General features: G+C 46.4%; 1 protein-coding gene across 1 annotated transcript in view; it reads left to right on the top strand.

The window, feature by feature from the left end:
* Positions 1-20,411, top strand: part of fmn2b (formin 2b) — a gene marked incomplete at both ends in the record, with an annotated part of 57,630 nt that overhangs the window by 21,867 nt on the left and 15,352 nt on the right. The window contains 7 exons of the mRNA XM_080517505.1: positions 1,312-2,267; positions 10,507-10,651; positions 10,797-10,884; positions 12,101-12,162; positions 12,652-12,743; positions 15,802-15,931; positions 17,844-17,990. Coding sequence (XP_080373631.1) covers positions 1,312-2,267; positions 10,507-10,651; positions 10,797-10,884; positions 12,101-12,162; positions 12,652-12,743; positions 15,802-15,931; positions 17,844-17,990 — 1,620 coding nt within the window. The remainder of the gene's footprint in view (positions 1-1,311; positions 2,268-10,506; positions 10,652-10,796; positions 10,885-12,100; positions 12,163-12,651; positions 12,744-15,801; positions 15,932-17,843; positions 17,991-20,411) is intronic.

The following is a 20,411-nucleotide window of genomic DNA, read 5'->3' as shown; positions in this document are numbered from 1 at the left end:
TATATTTTTCAATTCAAAAGGTTCTTTCTCAGCATCGACGATTCCACTGTTTGGCCGCACACAGTACCGGTGCAGTGCCGTGGTGTTCACCTTGCTAATGAATGTCACGAGAAGCCTCTCCAGGCTCAGTTGTAAAAATTAGCCTGGAGAGGCTAAGTTTGACTTTTTACAGACTGGCTTTGACAGTCTGTTTAATTTCAAAAGCATTAGGACTTTTGCTGATTTGTTGAGGTTTGACTTGTATACTTTTTCCTGTGTCGCATACCTAAGAAGCTGGAAAAAGCTATCAGCGATGTGAGCTGGTTTTATGTTAGAATATTGATTCCATCCTGTGACGACATGAGTAGTTGTGCTTCCACAAGTTCATGTTTCTGTAGATGCAGTGTGTGACCATCATTATTAACCTCAATACTTCAAATCAACCCTTGTGTAGCTAAACAGACTTGGGGGGGGAAAGTCTAGAACAAGAACAAGCACAAGAACATACTTCCAAGTGTGATGAGACATAATTTTATTATGTCAAAAGGATCGCATTTACATATCTCTAAAAACTCTTTTGCATAGACGCTCCTCTCCGTTCACTCTCTGCACACCAATCAGGATTTTCTAAGACCGGGCAGCTCATTTCCCATGTGATCTGATTGGTCAAGATGTGGAGATTTTTATACTCTTATTCAGAACATAACCTGTTACCAGGGTGATTTACCCTAGAAAGAAGTGAACCAGTGTCACAGTACGGGAAAACCCAGGGTTAAACCTGAGGTTATCTCAATAAGTGGAAATTGTGGGATAGGGGGGCGATGGCATAATCTTTCTTCCACAGATGATCGTCTTTGCTGTCCACACCTCAGGGTGTTGAATGGTATAAGCCAGGGTTTAAGAATTTCTCCACTCTGGGATCCGTGTTAAAGAAAACTGTTTTCACGCTTCTAAAACCGCCTCATGTGGATGACAGGCCAGAAACCCGGCCCAAAACAGCTTGTTTAGGTGAACCGGCAAGCTCATGTGGATGGCCCCTTAAACATTTTTCAGCAGCTCTGATGTGATAAGGCACTTCCCCCAAAAACATGCTCTCAACACAGGTATGGTCACAGCTACAACGCTGATAAAGCTAACCTGGAAATCTCCAACATGTTTGAAAAGGTTGCTCAGTGAAATACTTCTCATTACCAAGGTCGAGCAGATTCACTTTAGCAAGCAGAACTCTGATGGTAATTTCACTAAGGTATGGAAACCCTTTCTGACATCCACTTGGTGTGGATTGTCATTGGCAGTAAACTTCTACTGATTTATATGATTCTTCTGTTCCAGCAGGATGAACCTTTCCTTCCTTCCACCAAGCTGAAGGAGAAACATGTGAATGTCATCCAGCAGCTGGAACAAACCATAGAGGACCTCCGGACTAAGATCGCTGAGCTGGAGCGGCAGCCTCCTCTTCTGGACATTGTGAAAGTCACCACCTCTACCATGGACCAGGAGTGTGGGAGGGAGGAGGGCATGCTGGTGGCAGTGTGTGATGCCCACCTGCAGACAGAGGGGGGGCTGTCACTGGGCAGCCTGAAGGCCAAGTCAGTTCAGACCTCACCAGTGGACGACGGCTTTAGATTCAAAGAGCCTTCAAGCAGTGAGCTGGAAGGAGCGAAGGAGCTGCAGTCCAGACAGGACACTTTCCACTGTTCATGTCAGCTGCAGCCTCCCCCTCCTCCCCCTCCTCCCACTCCTCCCGTTCCAGGAGTAGCCGTTTTGTTGACTGGGGCACCTCCTCCACCACCACCTCCTCCACCCTTACCAGGATGCTCAATGCCAGGTCCTCCTCCACCCCCGCCTCCTCCACCCTTACCAGGATGCTCAATGCCAGGTCCTCCTCCACCCCCACCTCTTCCTCCAGGTAGTTCAGCAGCACCCCCACCTCCTCCTCCTCCTCCACCCCTTCCAGCAGGCCTCAACCCCCCACCCCCTCCACCTCCTCCTCTCCCTGGTAGCGCTGCCCAACCCCCACCTCCTCCTCCGCCCTCATTGCCAGGATTTGGAGGTCCACCTCCACCACCTCCTCTGGGTTGTGGGCCTCCTCCACCTCCTCCTCCACCAGGAGGTATCTGCGTTCCTCCAGCTCCTCCAGGAGCTCTGGGGTCCCTGCCTCCCCCTCTGCCCCTGGGGTTGTATTCTCTGGGTCTGACTCAGGAGAAACCACCAAGGAAAGCTGTGCAGGAGCCACCCAGACCCATGAAGCCGCTCTACTGGACAAGGATCCAACTCCACAGCAAAAAGTAATGATGGAAACATGGAGCAACACATAAGCCATGGTCCCACTATGGCTTATGTGCCAGGGCATCGTACAGTACGGTCGCAATGGCCAAATGAAGCTTCATGAAACACTGTCTGTATTTTCTGAAGCCACTCGATGGCACTGTCTGTTCAACACATGTTTGAAAGTACACTTTATCGCCAGTATTTCAGACTTTATCTTCAAATCAAATATGCCATCAAGTCTAGTCAGAAAAAAAGAAAATGGTTCATGAATCTTGATTGAAGCTTCATTTGGCCATCACTAAAGAACAGTACAGCAAAGTTGTACTATTTAAGAATTATTTGCCCATATTTCCACACCATAACTCAGATATGGAGGAATGTGGGAGTTATATGATAAGTTGAGTGAATTTTAATCTACTACTGATAGAATTTTACACATTATGCCAATATTTTTGGCTAATTTTGACTTCAGGATATTTATGTGCGGCTTCCAACTGAGCTTTTTATACAAAATAATTCCTAAAAATGTATTTATATGCATTTGTTCAATTTGTTTATCATTGAGAGAAGACTAAACAAAGATAAACAAAGCCATATAATACTTTACTAAATACATATGGACATATACTCAATATTTAATATTTTGTGGATGAGTTGTCATACAATCATACCCAGGCCCAACACAGACAGGACGGTTAAAATGTTGGCGGGATTGTGAGGGATGTGGGTATGTGTCGAGTGAAGAACGTGGAAGTGGCTGACAGCGGCCAGCTGCAGCTCAGGCGGCTGTCTGAGTAAAAGCCTTCAGCCTCTGTTCTCTGGAACACTGAAACTTTCTTAAATTGAACAGCAGCGTCCAGCTCCCATTGAAGCTCCTCCTATACTGTAACTGAAAGGAGGGGATCCTACTGAAGCTCCACCCCTCCTGTTACTGAGACGAGGAGCTCCAGCTGAAGTTCCGCCACTCCCGTTACTGAGAGGAGCGTCTGTATCTCGTTAAAAGACTGCAATGTAGTATTGAGTGCCAACATCTCAATAAAGCCAGTTAACAAAACAATCAGTGAGCACAAAGTAGCTTATGTAAACAACAATGGAGGGTTTGCAGCTGATTAAATATTTAGATATTGCGGGCAAGTCAAGAGTGATGATCATCACTACCAATCAGCAGACGACTGCATTGTCACTCCTCCTTATGAGAGACCCTTCCTCAGTGCTAGGTACCTCAATGCAAGGGTGATTGAAGATCGTAGCCGGTGGTTATGGTTTTTTCCATACCATCCACAAGTGTTTCAGTGGGACCAAACAAAAATCCATCCGCCCCGTCTCGGCACAGAAACTGCGGTGGGATTGTGGCTGTGGAGTAAGACGTATTACCATGTCACACATAGCAACACGTAGTAACACAGAGTAACATATAGTAACATGGAGGAAAATGTCGTAACACATAGTATCATGTAGTAACACATACTACCATGCAGTAACACATGTAAGAAGATGTAGTAACACATAGTAACATGTAGTAACACGAAGTAACACATAGTAACATGTAGTAACACGAAGAAGCACATAGTAACATGTAGGAATATGTAGTAACACATAGTAACACATAGTAACATATAGTAACATGTAGGAAGATGTAGTAGCACATGCTAACACATAGTAACGCATAGTAAAATGTAGTAACACATAGTAACATGTAGGAAGATGTAGCAACACGTAATAACACATAGTAACACAGCAACATATAGTACCACGTAGGAACACTTAGTATCATGTAGTAACATGTAGTAACACGTAGTAATATGTAGTAAGATGTAGTTACACATCGTAACACGTAGTAACACATAGTAACATATAGTAACATGTAGGAAGATGTAGTAACACATAGTAACACATAGTATCATGTAGTTACACATAGTAACATATAGTAACATGTAGGAAGATGTAGTAACACATCGTAACACGTAGTGTCACGTAGCAACACAGAGTAACACATAGTATCATGTAGTAACACATAGTAACATATAGTTACATGTAGGAAGATGTAGTAACACATAGTAACACATAGTATCATGTAGTAACACATAGTAACACATAGTAGCAGAGGAAGTAATATAGGAAGATGTAGTATCATATAGTAACACATAGTAACATATAGTATCATATAGTAACACATAGTAACATGTAGGAAGATGTAGTAACACATAGTTACACATAGTATCATGTAGTAACACATAGTAACATATAGTAACATAGGAAGTAATATAGGAAGATGTAGTATCATATAGTAACGCATAGTAACATATAGTAACATGTAGGAAGATGTAGTAACACATAGTTACACTTTAAAGTTGTGGATGGTACATAAAGAACCCGCAAGCAACAGCTACGATTTTCCACTACCCCTATGTTGAGGTAACTAGCACAGTGGAACAGGTCTGTGAGGAGGAGCGACAACCTAGCCATCTGCTGATTGGTAGTGACGATCACTTCTTATTGTTAAATATTTCATCAGTCATAAACCTCTGTTGTTGTTTACATGTGCTGCTTTGCGCATTGGTTGATTTGTTAACTGGGTTTATTGAAACGTTGGCGCGAAACACAACATTGCAGTCTTTAAAAGAGATAGAGAAGCTCCTCCCCTTTGAACTGCTACCTTATCGTGGTGGGGGAGTTTGAGCACCTGAATGATCCTTGGAGCTATGTTGTCGGGGGGCTTTATGCCCCCCAGTAGGGTCTCCCAAGGCAAACAGGTCCTGGGTGACGGGTCAGACCAAAAGCAGTTCAAAACACCCCTTTGAACACACACAAGAGGAGCACAGAGACATCGCCCGGTTTGGTGCAGCCAGGGCCACACCCTGGAGCCAGGCCTGGGGTCAAGGCTCGTATGCGAGCGCCTGGTGGCCGGGCTCTTGCCCGCGGGACTCGGCCGGGCTCAGCCCGAAGGGACGACGCGGGACCCTCCTCCTCATCCTCCTGTGAGCCCACCACCTACAGAGGCTGCTGTAGGGGTCGGGTGCATTGTGGATTGGGTGGCAGGGGCCTCCACGACCCGATCCCCGGATACAGACTCTGGCTTTTGGGACATGGAATGTGACCTCGCTGGGGGGGAAGGAGCCCGAGCTTGTGACGGAGGCTGAGAGATACCGTCTAGATATAGTAGGGCTCACATCCACTCATAGCTTGGACTCTGGAACCCAGCTCCTCGACAGGGGCTGGATACTCCACTTCTCTGGGGTTGCCCGCGGTGTATGGCGGCGGGCTGGCGTGCCCCCTAGGCCAGAGGTCAATGATAGACTTTGTGGTCGTCTCATCTGATCTCCAGCCATGTGTCTTGGACACTCGGGTAAAGAGAAGGGCAGAGCTATCAACTGATCACCACCTGGTGGTGAGTTGGATGCGCTGGACCGGGAGGAGGCCGGATAGACTCGGCAGGCCCAAACGTGTTATGAGGGTCTGCTGGGAACATCTGGCCAAGCCCTCCGTCCACACAGTTTTCAACTCCCACCTCCAGGAGAGCTTCTCACAGATCCCGAGGGAGGCTGGAGACATTGAGTCCGAGTGGACCATGTTCTCCACTTCCATTGTTGAAGCCGTTGCTCGGAGCTGTGGCCGCAGGGTCTCTGGCGCCTGTCGTGACGGCAATCCCCAAAACCGGTGGTGGAAACCGGAAGTAAGGGATGCCGTCAAGCTGAAGAAGGAGTCCTATCGGGCACTGTTAGCTCATAGGACTCCCGAGGCAGTCGACAGGTACCGGCAGGCCAAGCGAGCCGCAGCCCAGGCTGTGGTGGAGGCAAAAACTCGGATCTGGGAGGAGTTCGGAGAGGCCATGGAGGAGGACTTTCGGTCGGCCCCGAGTAAATTCTGGCAAACCGTCAGGCGCCTTAGGCGGGGGTAGCAGCTCTCCACCAACACTGTTTACTGTTGGAAGTGGGGAGCTGTTGACCTCAACTGGGGACATTGTTGGGCGGTGGAAGGAATCCTTCGAGGACCTCCTCAATCCCACCACCACGTCTTCCATTGAGGAAGCAGAGGCTGGGTTCTCAGAGGTGGACTCGTCCATTTCCCAAGCTGAAGTCACCGAGGTTGTTGTGAAGCTCCTCGGTGGCAAGGCACCGGGAGTGGATGAGATTCGCCCAGAGTTCCTTAAGTCTCTGGATGTGCAGGGACTGTCGTGGCTGACTCGTCTCTGCAACATCGCGTGGCGGGTGGGGACAGTACCTCTGGACTGGCAGACCGGGGTGGTGGTCCCTCTCTTCAAGAAGGGGGATCGGAGGGTGTGTTCCAACTACAGAGGGATCACACTCCTCAGCCTCCCCGGGAAAGTCTATTCCAGGGTACTGGAGAGGAGGGTCCGGCCGTTAGTCGAACCTCGGATCCAAGAGGAACAATGTGGTTTTTGTCCTGGTCGTAGAACACTGGACCAGCTCTATACCCTCCACCAGGTTCTCCTGATGGTGGAACACTGGACCAGCTCTATACCCTCCACCAGGTTCTCCTGATGGTGGAACACTGGACCAGCTCTATACCCTCCACCAGGTTCTCCTGATGGTGGAACACTGGACCAGCTCTATACCCTCCACCAGGTTCTCCTGATGGTGGAACACTGGACCAGCTCTATACCCTCCACCAGGTTCTGCTGATGGTGGAACACTGGACCAGCTCTATACCCTCCACCAGGTTCTCCTGATGGTGGAACACTGGACCAGCTCTATACCCTCCACCAGGTTCTCCTGATGGTGGAACACTGGACCAGCTCTATACCCTCCACCAGGTTCTGCTGATGGTGGAACACTGGACCAGCTCTATACCCTCCACCAGGTTCTCCTGATGGTGGAACACTGGACCAGCTCTATACCCTCCACCAGGTTCTCCTGATGGTGGAACACTGGACCAGCTCTATACCCTCCACCAGGTGCTTGAGGGTTCGTGGGAGTTCGCCCAACCAGTCTACATGTGTTTTGTGGATCTGGAGAAGGCGTTCGACCACGTCCCCCGAGATGTCCTGTGGGGGGTGCTCCGGGAGTATGGAGTCCGGGGTCCCTTGTTGAGGGCTGTTCGGTCTTTGTATTCCCGGAGCAGGAGTCTGGTTCGCATTGCCGGCAGTAAGTCGGACCTGTTCCCAGTGCACGTTGGCCTCCAGCAGGGGTGTCCTTTATCACCGGTTCTGTTCATCATATATGTGGACCGAATTTCTAGGCACAGCCCCTGGAGGGGGTCCAGTTTGGGGACCACAGGATCTCATCTCTGCTATTTGCGGATGATGTGGTTCTGTTGGCCCCATCAAGCCTGGACCTTCAGTGTGCACCGACGCGGTTCGCAGCCGAGTGTGAAGCAGCTGGGATGAAGATCAGCACCTCTAAATCCGAGGCCATGGTTCTCGACCGGAAAAAGGTGGCTTGCCCCCTCCAGGTCGGTATCCCCCAGTATCTTGGGGTCTTGTTCACGAGTGGGGGAAAGATGGAGCGTGAGATCGACAGGCGGATCGGTGCGGCGTCTGCAGTTATGCAGACGTTGTATCGGTCCGTCATGGTGAAGAAGGAGCTGAGCCAAAAAGCGAAGCTCTCGATTTACCGGTCGATCTTCGTTCCTACCCTCACCTATGGTCATGAACTATGGGTCATGACCGAAAGAAAGAGATCCCGGATACAAGCGGCTGAAATGAGCTTCTTCCGTAGGGTGGCTGGGCGTACCCTTAGAGATAGAGTGAGGAGCTCAGTCACCCTTAGAGATAGGGTGAGGGGCTCAGTCACCCTTAGAGATAGGGGGAGGAGCTCAGTCACCCTTAGAGATAGGTTGAGGAGCTCAGTCACCCTTAGAGATAGGGTGAGGAGCTCAGTCACCAGGGAGGAGCTCGGAGTAGAGCCGCTGCTCCTCCACATCGAGAGGAGCCAGCTGAGGTGGCTCGGGCATCTATTTCGGATGCCCCCCGGACGCCTCCCTAGGGAGGTGTTCCGGGCATGTCCCTCCGGTAGGAGGCCTCGGGGCAGACCCAGGACACACTGGAGGGACTATGTCTCTCGGCTGGCCTGGGAACACCTTGGGGTGCCACTGGAAGAGCTGGAGGAAGTGTTTGGGGTGAGGGAAGTCTGGGCAACTCTGCTCAGACTGCTGCCTCCGCGACCCGGCCTGGATAAGCAGCAGAAAATTGATGGATGGATGGATAGATGCTCCTCTCAGGAACAGGAGGATGAAATTCAGCAGGAGCTGGACGCTCCTGTTCATAATGAGAAAGTTTAACCTGAATCACAAGAGAATGACTTGACGGCTGCTGGCTGCTTCCATGTTCTTTGCTGTAGCGTCTCCGAGTTGTTCACAACCCCTGCTACATTTTTACCCTACTTTTTGTTGTTGGACCATGTGACAGAGTTGGTCCTGGGTGCGCTTTACCATACCCAGGGTTGGGAAGGTTACTTAAAAAAATGTAATCCGTTAAAATTACAAGTCACCTGTCAAAAATGGAATCAGTAACTTACTTTAAGTACTACAGTAAAAAGTAATGCACCACAGTACATTTAATTACTTTTGGATTACTTCACCAGCAAACATATAAAACAAAAAAGAATAGAATCTGCTCATTGCATTGACACATCTTATACACAAATTGCACTTAACAGAACACGTTTTGAACTAAATCAGTAAAACAATCACTAAAACAAAACTCAGTAACCAATCAGGAGTTGGTCCTCAAAACTATTTCTATTCAAGACATTTTGAATTTGGGTTTCAAAACACTTTCAAAACTCTCTCTCTCTCTCTCTCTCTCTCTCTCTCTCTCTCTCTCTCTCTCTCTCTCTCTCTCTCTCTCTCTCTCTCTCTCTCTCTCTCTCTCTCTCTCTCTCTCTCTCTCTCTCTCTCTCTCTCTCTCTCTCTCTCTCTCTCTCTCTCTCTCTCTGTCATTCCGTTTCATCGTTGGTTTTAATGTTGTTTTATCCAGACTAAAAAAGCATGAATCAGCATGAATCACTGATTGATAATAACTGAGCAACCTGCTAGTCAATGAGCAGACTTTAAAAAATCGTTATGGCACATGTAGCCCCAATGAATACCTAAAACATGAGATCCTCTAAACGTATTGAGAATGGCTTCCTACCACCAGCAGCAGTAATGGTATTGGCAGGTTACTTACAGGTTATCAGCTAGTAAGGTATGTATCAGTAAAAGTGATCAGGTGTTTCCTATCTGTCGATGTTTCTCCAGGTGAGACGTCGAGTCCCTGGACATTACTTTCACTGCTGGGAGGCATCATTAGCATTGTACAGAGAGGTTAAGAGCTTCTCCCACTTCAAACTAAAATAATGTCGGAGTTTCCTTCCAGAAAATGTGTTTCTTTCCCTGAAGCAGCCACAACGAGAGCAGCTGGCTGCCGTAACCATGGCAATGCGTCAGTGCTATGGTCTGAAAGCGTCCGGAAGTGTCGCAAAGCCAGCGGATGGCACATTTGACAGCTGCATTTCTTGTTTATTCCATTTGATTTTCTATTGTAATCCTGCCCAGTAATCCCAGTTTTTGTACCTGTATTGCGATTACACATTTTTGTATCTACTGTAACAGATTACAGTTGAATGTTTTTGTATCCTAATTATGTAACGCCATTACATGCAGTCTGTTACATGCAGTCTGTTACATGTAGTCCGTTACATGTAGTCCGTTACATGTAGTCCGTTACTACCCAACCATGGCCATACTGTAACCTCCCGCTCTGCCCTGCTCTGCTACATACTGCAAGGTGGAACTGCTCCCTTAGTAACACATATTAACACGTAGTAACACATAATAACACATAGCCAACCCATAGCTTAGGTTAACTCATGCAAAATATAGTGATGATTCCACATCAAATTAAAAAAATATATAAGCCATTTTTACCTGCTACAATCACAATTAAGTGTTAACCTCACAAAGCAAAATCTATGAAGCATGATTTGTCTCCTCTTTCCTATCACATTTCAGACATTTTTCCCACACCACACACAATCTATACAAGAAATGGAAGAATTACATATTATAGATTATCTATACTCTGTCTATAACCTTATATATAATTATTAAATTTCTAAATCAAAATCTGGTCGGCTTGGTTTCAGAGGGTTGGAGAATTAGGTCTATCCAGCCTCCGTATTAAATTCAATTATTAAGTGCTTGGGCTCTGAGTTAGATAACCACAGATAACTCAGCAGTTTTAAAAATCAGCAATACATGAATCTTGCTATCAAAATCAAGGTTGTAAAAGTACAGTGATTTGTGTCATTCCAGGGAAGTTTCCTCATTGCTTGTGTGGGACAGCATTGAGGAGCCTGATGTCGACTTTGAGGAGTTTGTGGAATTGTTCTCTAAGACGGCCGTGAAGGAGAAGAAGCAGCCACTGTCTGACACCATCACCAAGTCCAAAGCCAAACAGGTGTGTGATTTTCCTGTAAATTCCAGAATTCCGCCTCCATGTTTTGTTGACTTCTTTGTCCTCTCTTTGTGATACTTTGAAAACTCTCAGTCACATTTTTGTGTTGACTTTGTAATGATCTCCATCTTTGTTTGGGAGTTTTCAGGTTGTGAAGCTTCTGAACAATAAGCGTTCTCAGGCAGTGGGAATCCTCATGTCCTCCCTGCACCTTGACATGAAAGACATCCAGCATGGTGAGGCCTTATATGTGTGTGTGTGTGTGTGTGTGTGTGTGTGTGTGTGTGTGTGTGTGTGTGTGTGTGTGTGTGTGTGTGTGTGTGTGTGTGTGTGTGTGTGTGTGTGTGTTGCGATGCGATGCGATGATTAAACAGCTTTTCTCTGGTTGAACTTGACATGTTGCTTCTGTTTGTCAACTGTACAGGTTAATAGGATCCAGGTAGGAGAGTGTAATCTCGATTAGCAGTCAGTCAAAGTACATATTTCTAAAAGTCTACTCAAGTACAGTAGAAGTTTTTCCATTCCATGACTTTGTGCTGCAGGCCAGCAGCACTGCCATATCAGGGAGCCCTGGCATACGTCCGAAAAGTCCCTCCGATTTCCTAATCCATGGACTTTACCTTAACCCCTGGATGACATCACGGGGTTAGTGAAGGGCGTTAGAAGGCTTCCTAAAGGAGTTGGTGAAAGGCGATCACATCAGTGCGGGCAGTCGGACCACACTTTGACTTAGTGACATCATAATACTGCAACAACAGTGCAAGTTAGTGACGTCTGCCATGGTGGGGGAAAGAACTACAAGTTTCTGAAAATGGACTATAAAAAGCACATTTGGGTTTTAGATGATTTAAAGTTGTTCTTCATCTTTGGTAACTTACATGATCTGCTCCTTTTTCAGTCATCCTGAGTTTCCCTGAATGCTCAGATGAGCTGGTCCCTTTAAATGTTACCACAAGGAATTGTGGGCAGCATAAGCTGGTCTCCTTTGGTAAAGGAAGTATCAGTGTTTCCTAGGCAAAAGGAGGCTCTAAAGGAAGCATCAGTGTTTCCTAGGCTAAAGGAGGCTCTAAATGAAGCATCAGTGTTTCCTAGGCTAAAGGAGGCTCTAAAGGAAGCATCAGTGTTTCCTAGGCTAAAGGAAGCTCTAAATGAAGCATCAGTGTTTCCTAGGCTAAAGGAGGCTCTAAATGAAGCAACAAGCCTCCTTTCCTTTGCTTATTGGGAATTCAGACAGTCCTTATCATGGCCGCCACACAAAACACTTCCGGGGTTCAGGAAAAGTCGACAGATAAGGAAATAGGAGGGACAATTCGGACTGCATGCTTTCACAAACAGTCACATCACTCCGGTTGGTTATGTTTGTTGTCTTGTTTATTCCAACTTTGCCATAATAGAAACACTTCTTTCCTAAAAGAAAAAGTGATCTATAACCCCTCTTTGTCTCCGTCTTAGCCATTCTGAACTTGGACAACACAGTGGTGGACTTGGAGACTCTGCAGGCCTTGTATGAGAATGTGAGCACATACTTTTATTGTGTTTCAGCTAATTTCAGGTCTATTTTATGTGTGAAGGAATTATAGGTATGTCACACTTTGTTATACAGCATCCAGCAGCATCAATCAAATATATTATGTTTATTATTTTACAGTACTGTACAGCAAAACAGCATCGTGCAGCCACATTAAGATGTTTTAAAAATGTTAATCTATGTAAAGATTGAACCTATGATTTAGACCTGCAGCTCATCACTCTGTGTGTGTGCGTGTGTTTATGAAAATTATTTGTGGAAAAAAAAGTGACAATTTGAAAGAAATGATGAAAGGATGTTCATGTTGTCGTTTAGCTAGGTGCTTTTTTTAAATTATATTTTACTTTAATTTCAGTTGTGCAGTCGTGGGTGTCATGCACTGTTTACACTTTACAATTGGCATGTTTCTGCTGTTTGGGTCAGCTCTATAAATGAGTGAAGATGTGGAGGGTTCCTCTTTCTTTCTCTCGCACAGAGGGCACAACAGGATGAGTTGGACAAAATCGAAAAGCACGTGAAGCCATCGAAAGACAAAGGCAACATCAAGCCTCTGGACAAACCTGAACAGTGAGTGATTCCTCCAATGCAGAAACTCGGAAGCTTCGGTTTGTCTCGGGCTTACACACACATTTCCAAAGTACAGTTTATGAAAGTGGATAAGATAGAGATAATATAATTTTTATGAAATAGGACTGTTGAAAGTCTTGTTGACGTCCACGCTCATAAATCTTTGGTTACCTGAAACTACAGTTCTAAAATTTGACATATGGACACAAAGTGTTGCCATGTCAATCACTGCATAAAAGTGTAGTGCAAATATAAGATACAAACTCTAAATTTGAAAATAAAATTACTTGGAACTAGTGAAATTATCTGACCATGCAGCAAGTAAATTTTACTTGATAAGAAATCTTGAAATAAGATTTTTAAATCTAGAGTTGACATTATACTGTAAAATCAAGGACGAAGTTTTTTTGCCATGATTACACAGTTGTACAATGACATTTCTGTCACGGAGAGCAGACAGGACCCAAGTGCAGGACTCTGGAGGCAGGCTGAGTTCAATCAAGTCTTTTATTCACAAGGACAGCACAGACCGACGAGTTGCAGGTTGCTCCTCGACCTGAGGAGTGCAGCAGACTTGAACCCCAAATCACTGGACAGGACGGACGAGACATGGATGACTAACAAACCAACACTGACACACACAGAGACGGGACATATATTGCTGGTAGGGTAATGACTGGAATTGGCCCCAGGTGTGGAACGGGACCGCCCAGACCTGTGGCCCGCCCACTCTTAAGGGAGATCCCAGCCTACCTCCTGACAATTTCCTCAAGGAGAAGTCCAGACCGGATCCTTCTGAGCACATGTGCATTGCTTTAACTAAATAGTGGTCTGGCTTTTTTTCCCTAAAGCAAAGTCACATAAAGTAGCTTTAAATAAATATATCAAGGCATCACTTGTTTTGTATTTTTATGCTTGAAACATGACCAGTAGGTCTAATAACAGAAATTGTATTGATTTGCGGCATTAATATTTGTGCCCAGCACCTAAAGTCAAAAACTAGTGATGGAAAAATTAAGCTTCAATGAAGCTTCATGAACCATTTTCTTTATTTTCTGACTCCACTCAATAGCACTCTTGGTTTGAAGACAGAGTCTGAAAGACTGGCGATGAAGTGTGCTTTCAAACATTTGTTGAACGGACAGCACCATCTTGTGGCTTCAGAAAATACAGACAGTGTTTCATGAAGCTTCATTTGGCCATCACTACCAAAACCCGTGTGCAGCCTGAGTTCACCAACAATCAGGCAATCAGTAAGAGCTGTGTGCTGTCACACATCTGTTTCGTTGCTTGTTTTATTAACTTTAAATTTCACCACAACGAAGTCCAACATGGAGTAGCAGTGCATTGCCCATGCAGTGTGAGAGAGCAAGGAGTCAGTGGCATTGTGGACTTCTGCAACAGAAACTGCTCTTGGAATGAAGGATGTAACCTCTCGTTGAGCACACTTCCATGCACAGCATTGGCTCTGGAAACATACTCCTTGATAAGAGATGGTCTCTTTCCGACTCAGACGTTGCACAGAGTGAGTGGCAGGGCACCACAAGCCCCCAGCTGGCAGCCACAAAGTGGAGTTTGTCCAATTGGATTGACTTAAGGTGGCGGGCAGGAAAACTGATTGTTGTTCATACTTATGAACAAAGCTGCAGCTTAAAGTATTCAGCCTTCTTAGAGTGAGTGAGTTGGCTATGACTGGGTATTCTGGGAGGGGGTGATGGGAGGAAGTGCCTGCTCATTCTGAACCCTCGTGGTGAGTTGGACTCTGTGTTAGTCGTGGATTTCCCATACTAAACACCCGATTGAGCACAAGGATGCTCATAAGTGTATTTGGTACCAGACCAACTTGGGTCTCCATTCAATAATCAACTTTATTGTTATTTCACCTGATCTGACACTGTACCAATGATCACGAAATGTGTCAGACAGTCAGACATTATCGATAAAAATCCCCTTGGTCTGGTTAATATCCTCTTAAAACTGGTCTCATGTCCAGATTTCTGCTGCTCTGCAAAATGTGGAATGGATTTCCTGAACGGAGGTGGGTCTCGATGGGACGCGAAGTAATGAGTCAGGAAATCCAGTCCACAGTTTGCAGCCAGCGAGGATGCTTGGGAAGTTAGCATTGCGGCTATCATACTTTTCATGACAACATGTTCACTGTTTGGACATATGTTGCGCTCAAAACACTGCAAACATCAACGTGGATGTTTGCCAAGTTGTTGTACAGCGAGGTGCTCTCCCAACAGACATCACCGTTTTAAAACACCAGCTCGCCAAAGAGACTGGCTCTGATGTCAAAACATTTAACAGCAGTTCCTCCGCGGAGCAGGTGATTCACATCTCCATGAAGCTGCGTCCTACTCCACGCAAAACTCACTGAAAATAGTCCAAATCATTTGTGCTGCGTTAGAGCTGGAAAAATTGCTGTTTGTGCTGCAGTGCTAAATAATTTCCCCAGGAATTAATTAAGTGAAGTGATTCTGAGGTTTTAAAGATATAACAAGTTCATTATGAGATTGTGACATCATGCAGACCCCACATTGTCCAAATTGAACAAAAACAGTTTGTACTGTTTCCTTTCCTGACCTTATACTAACCTCAAGTTGCATTTTGAGAGAATACATGCAGGCATTTGTACATTTCATCCCTGCCGTACGTTCTGCATACTCAGCTGAAGGAAGGTGTAGAGCTGTCAACTGATCACCATCTGGTGATGAGTTGGATCAGGTGGCGGGGAAGACTGTGGGCAAACCAAGTGTACAGGAAGGGTATGCAGGGTAAGGCTAAGAGAGGACTATGTTCGAAATGATTTCAGTTGTCTTCTACTGTCTTGTGGGAGGAAGTGGGGGGGTGGGGTCTTCCCCAGGTGTAGGTGTCTAAGTATCTTAGGGCCTTATTGATGCAACAATACACAGAACAAATCGTAAACCAGGATGCACTGGAAAAATTTAAACTTGAAGTCTCACACTGAACTTGTTTTGTTTCACACTCCTTATTTTACTATTACTTGTCACCCCCCCCCCCCCCCCCCCCCCCGTCTGTTTGTTCTGGGTGACAGATTCCTCCTTCAGCTCTCCCTGATCCCAAACTTCTCCGGCAGAGTGTTCTGCATCCTCTTCCAATCGACTTTCACTGAGTGCATGTCTTCAATCACCAGGAAGCTGGATATACTGCAGAGGGTCTGTGAGGTGTGTCACGCCATAGAAACTACAGAAACGCTGCTCACATGTTCACAGAACTGAGAAAAAAAGTGAAACAAGCTCTTTTTAAATAATGCTAACTGCTCTCACAAAAGTATTTTTGTTCATCATGTGTTTTCCAACTATTTATACTTATTATAACAGTAAGTCCTTCTCAGGGATATTCAAGAGAATCATTGCATTTTCAACCGTTCCAATGTTCTCATATTAAACTGTTTCCAATGGTAAACTGAAAGATGAACTCACTATACAAATTGGGGGACGTCAATCTTAAGAACATAAAACATTAACTATAATACACGAAGAGACACACAATCATTTATGAATCCAAACGATAAAAATAATTGTTGGAGAGTATTAGTTTTTTGTTATCATTAATATGATATATATTTAAATTTAATGGACAATCATTTATTTGTTTTGATTTATTGATCTGTGGACGCTGGTGGGATATTGGCAATTCTACTCCGCCTCCGACTGCGGGAATTCTTATGAACGCGTCAAAAATTGCTTGAAGGATTGGAGACCACAAGAACAAGTCTAACCTTTAAAACGAAAGGAAGATTGTGATTTTAATAATAAATGTTTTAAACATTTGGCCTCTGGTCAGAAAGATCTGGAAAAATATCTGATCTTATGAATTATTCATATTTTTGGGGATATTGTACTTTTGCATTTCATGATTAAAGAATAAAACAAAAACAGTTCGTATAATTTGTCAGTTTATATGTAATTAATCATAATTTTATGAAAATTAGAAATAGAATCAAATGAGAAACAATACAGGAAGGTGAAGCTTGAGCAGGATCCAAAAACAAGCAACAAGAGAAACAATCTTCTGGCCTCTGTTACGGCTGAAGGCCGGTGCGTGGAGTGTCTAGAACCCAAAAGCAGACCAGGAGGCAGAACGGGTGCAATTGGCAGTGATTTTATTGAAAACCAAGACCTGCGAGACGAAGGAACGGAGAGGCCGGGATGCAGAGTGCGCAGGCAGGAGGACGGCAGCAGGGAGGTGCACTGCACCCCGTGGAGGAGCGCAGCAAGGAGCGCTGCGCGGCGAGGAGGCTGGCCCTGAGAGCGCAGGCCAGAGGACTGCAGCAGGGAGGTGCGCTGCACCCCGAGGAGGAGTGCTGACGGCGCACGAGGAGCACAGCAAGGACACTTGAAGAGGGAAGCCATGGAGTGCATTCGCAGACAGGTTGCTCGTACAAGGAACAGAATCTTCTGTCCCTGAAAATGAACCCAGCGGACCTCAACGCGGTGGGAGAAGCCCTCTCCTCCCAGGGGGGGGGGCTACTTGGTCGGCACGGACGTCTGATTTTGGGCTCCAGACACTCCACGCACCGGCTCTTAGCCATAACAGTTTCACCAACATTGGGAAATCTGCACTTAAACAATTGGGGTTCTCAGTAATTCTGAGCTGCAGTGTGCAGCCACAACATGAATTTCCTGGCTCAGACAGTATTAACACAGCCAAAGAAAATACAACATTAATTATGAACAGAACAATTCACAATTCAATCTTTTATTGTACATAAATTACACTGCTCCACATGCATCCTGTTAATGTACAGTACATGTCTATACAAGCTGTTGTTGCACATGAAACTGAACCAAGTGCATGAAACAGAAACAGACATCGATTAAAATAAAAACTTGAAATATGTCTCACATTCTCTTTTTAAAGATATTATAGGTTTACATTAAATCTGAATTGTACACTTTCTTTACCGCACAGCAGGCACACACACACACACACACACACACACACAAACACACACACACAAGGCTGACAGAGGGAAGTAGGAAGCACAAAGGAGATGTACACAAACACCCACATGCAGTAGGACAGAGGAGGGAAGACACCAGACTACATAATGAAATGTTGATCTCTCTGCAGGCGTTACAGGACGGCGACACTGTGAAGAAAGTCCTCGGTCTGGTTCTTGCCTTTGGGAACTACATGAATGGTGGGAATCGAACCAGGGGTCAGGCTGATGGTTTCAGTCTTGACATTCTGCCCAAACTCAAAGACGTGAAGAGCAGTGTAAGTACAGAGGAATATGCTGACCAACAATGGAAATAGACAGGGATGTGGAACTGGATAAACTGTGTCTTATTGACCATGGAGCTAACATGAGACAATACTGGACCCGAGTTTTCTTGTAGTGAAATGAGACATTCACATGGTCATGAATCTCTATATTCCAATTGATGATGTCTTACATGTGTAAGTGAGTAGTCTGTTGGCATGATTCCTCCACCAACCACAGGCCTGTACTGTGAAGCGTGATCAAATCAACCAGGAAACAAGATCTCTCTGTTTCTTGGTTGACTGATCCAGACACACATGATCCTGATCACCATTGCTATGTAGCAGGTTATCAACTCACTCCTTCAACCCAGACCTATGTGTGCATGTTCACATAAAAGGGGCGGAGCTTAAAGTATCTGACCAATCACCTACATGGAGAAATCATACAGTGTAATTAACAGATGACTGAAGTAGCAGTTATTTTCTGATAAAATTAAGAATTAAAACACATCTGGTAGCTAAAAGCAACACTGCTGCTGCAGCCAAAGCATGAACATTCCTGACTTGTTAATGCTGACTTGGTGAGATTTACGATATTAATGGATGGCACTGTGATCACTCAGTTTCACTTTATTAAACCAGGGTGAGAGCTGTCGTGTGGTGGGTAACCCGGGCAATCAGCCGACCATCCAGGGCGTTGACACTCTGGGGAGAAGGCAGGAGCTCCAGTGACAGTCCAAGCTGGGCTGCCACCCCTGCATCCACAAAGTTGTCATTGGCTCCTGAATCCACCAGGGCTGGAAGGGTCACAGAGGGCTGATCCCAGTGGAGGCTGGCGGGCACCTTCATCCGGGCAGGGGAACTCTGGATACTGGAAGCTCATCAGAGGGTTCCCGGTCACAGATGAGCTGCAGCTTTTGGGTAGACTTGGGGAGGAGTCCCGAAGGTGTCCGGCTTCACCACAGCAGAGACATAGCTGGTTCTGGAGGTGCCGGCGTCATTCTCGGGGGTCCAGACGGGTCCGGCCCAGCTGCATCGGCTCATCTGCTGACTCGACATCTGCTGACTCGCTGGACGCTCTGGGACCCGGCGGGAAAGTCGAGGACCTGGGAATCGGCTGGGAGGAGAAGGGTCCGGCGGGGAAGGATCAGCGAGCAGCACGCTCCCGCTGCCTCTCCCTCAGCCGGTTGTCTGCTTGAGTTCGTCGAGGGAGGAGGGTTCGTCCCGGGTCACCAGCTGGTCCTTGAGTCCCTCCGAGAGGCCCTGGGCATAGATTCCCTGGAGAGCCTTGTCGTGCCACCCACACTCCTGCGCCAGGATCCAGAACGCGATTGAGTAGTCAGCTGCTGACCTGGTGCCCTGGGAGAAGAAGAGGAGCCGCCATGCTCCCCCTTCTTTACCGGTTGATCGAACGCCTTCTCCAGCTCCTTGGTAAAGTGGGCCCAGGTCGAAATGAAGAAAAACCCAGCTCCTGCGGGTGAAGAAGATGACCTGATAATACCTGCTTCCAGGGTCCATTGCATGCTGCTCCAGCTTTGACAGAGAGTAAAGACAGCCACGAAGAATTGGGGCACCAGGCTGCAGGTCATAGGGCCTGTGTGGAGGCAGAGAGGTAGCCCAGCTCTTAGAAAACACCTCCAAAAGATCATGATAGCAGGCTGGGATCTTCTCGAGGTCCGAGGAGGGCATGACAGAACTGGTGGCCAGATAAACAGTGCTGAGCTGGATGGAGTTCTTAGAGGGCAGACAGTTATCACCAGGGGCCCCAACTCCTCACACGTCCCGTCACCCAATCAATACTGGGGTTGTGCTGTTGAAGCCCGGGTAGACCCATAACCACAGGGAATTGTGGGGACTTATAGAAGCTGGTGGACTCGGAATGACCATCGGGAAAGCTAACCTGTACTGGCTGAGAGGTCCGAGTAATCCGGGACAAGATGCGTCCATCCAGGGCGTGAGCATCAATGGGCGGGTTGAGGGGCAATGTCTTCAATTGGAGTCTCTCTGCTAGCTGCGAGTGCATGAGGCTAGCGTCAACCCCGGAGTCCACCAGTAGTTCCACCTGTAGGGAGACACCAAGGCTGCATCCCAATTCTTCCCCTTAGCCCTTAATCTTACCCCTACCCCTTTGAAATGCGCGTTCACGAGAGTCTGAGGGGTGTCCCATGTCACTATTGCGCAGAGGCGGAGGGGTAAGGGGAAGGGCTATTCACGCCTCGAAACGGAGCGTTTACAGATGCACACTTTAAACAGAGGGGTAGGAGGACATGGTGCCGAAGGACTCGCATTTAACATATATACGCTTCTAAAGTTATATAAACCTGTTGTGTTTTATACTGAAATATTTCTGAAGTCCAAATACAGCACAAAAAGGGAAGTAATCCATGTCTCTGTCTATTTCTTTGCCTTGATGTGTAAAGGCGGAAAACGAAA

Source organism: Blennius ocellaris (genome assembly GCF_963422515.1).
Source record: "Blennius ocellaris genome assembly, chromosome: 21".
Lineage (NCBI taxonomy): Eukaryota > Metazoa > Chordata > Actinopteri > Blenniiformes > Blenniidae > Blennius > Blennius ocellaris.
This window is presented reverse-complemented; position numbering and strand designations above follow the sequence as displayed.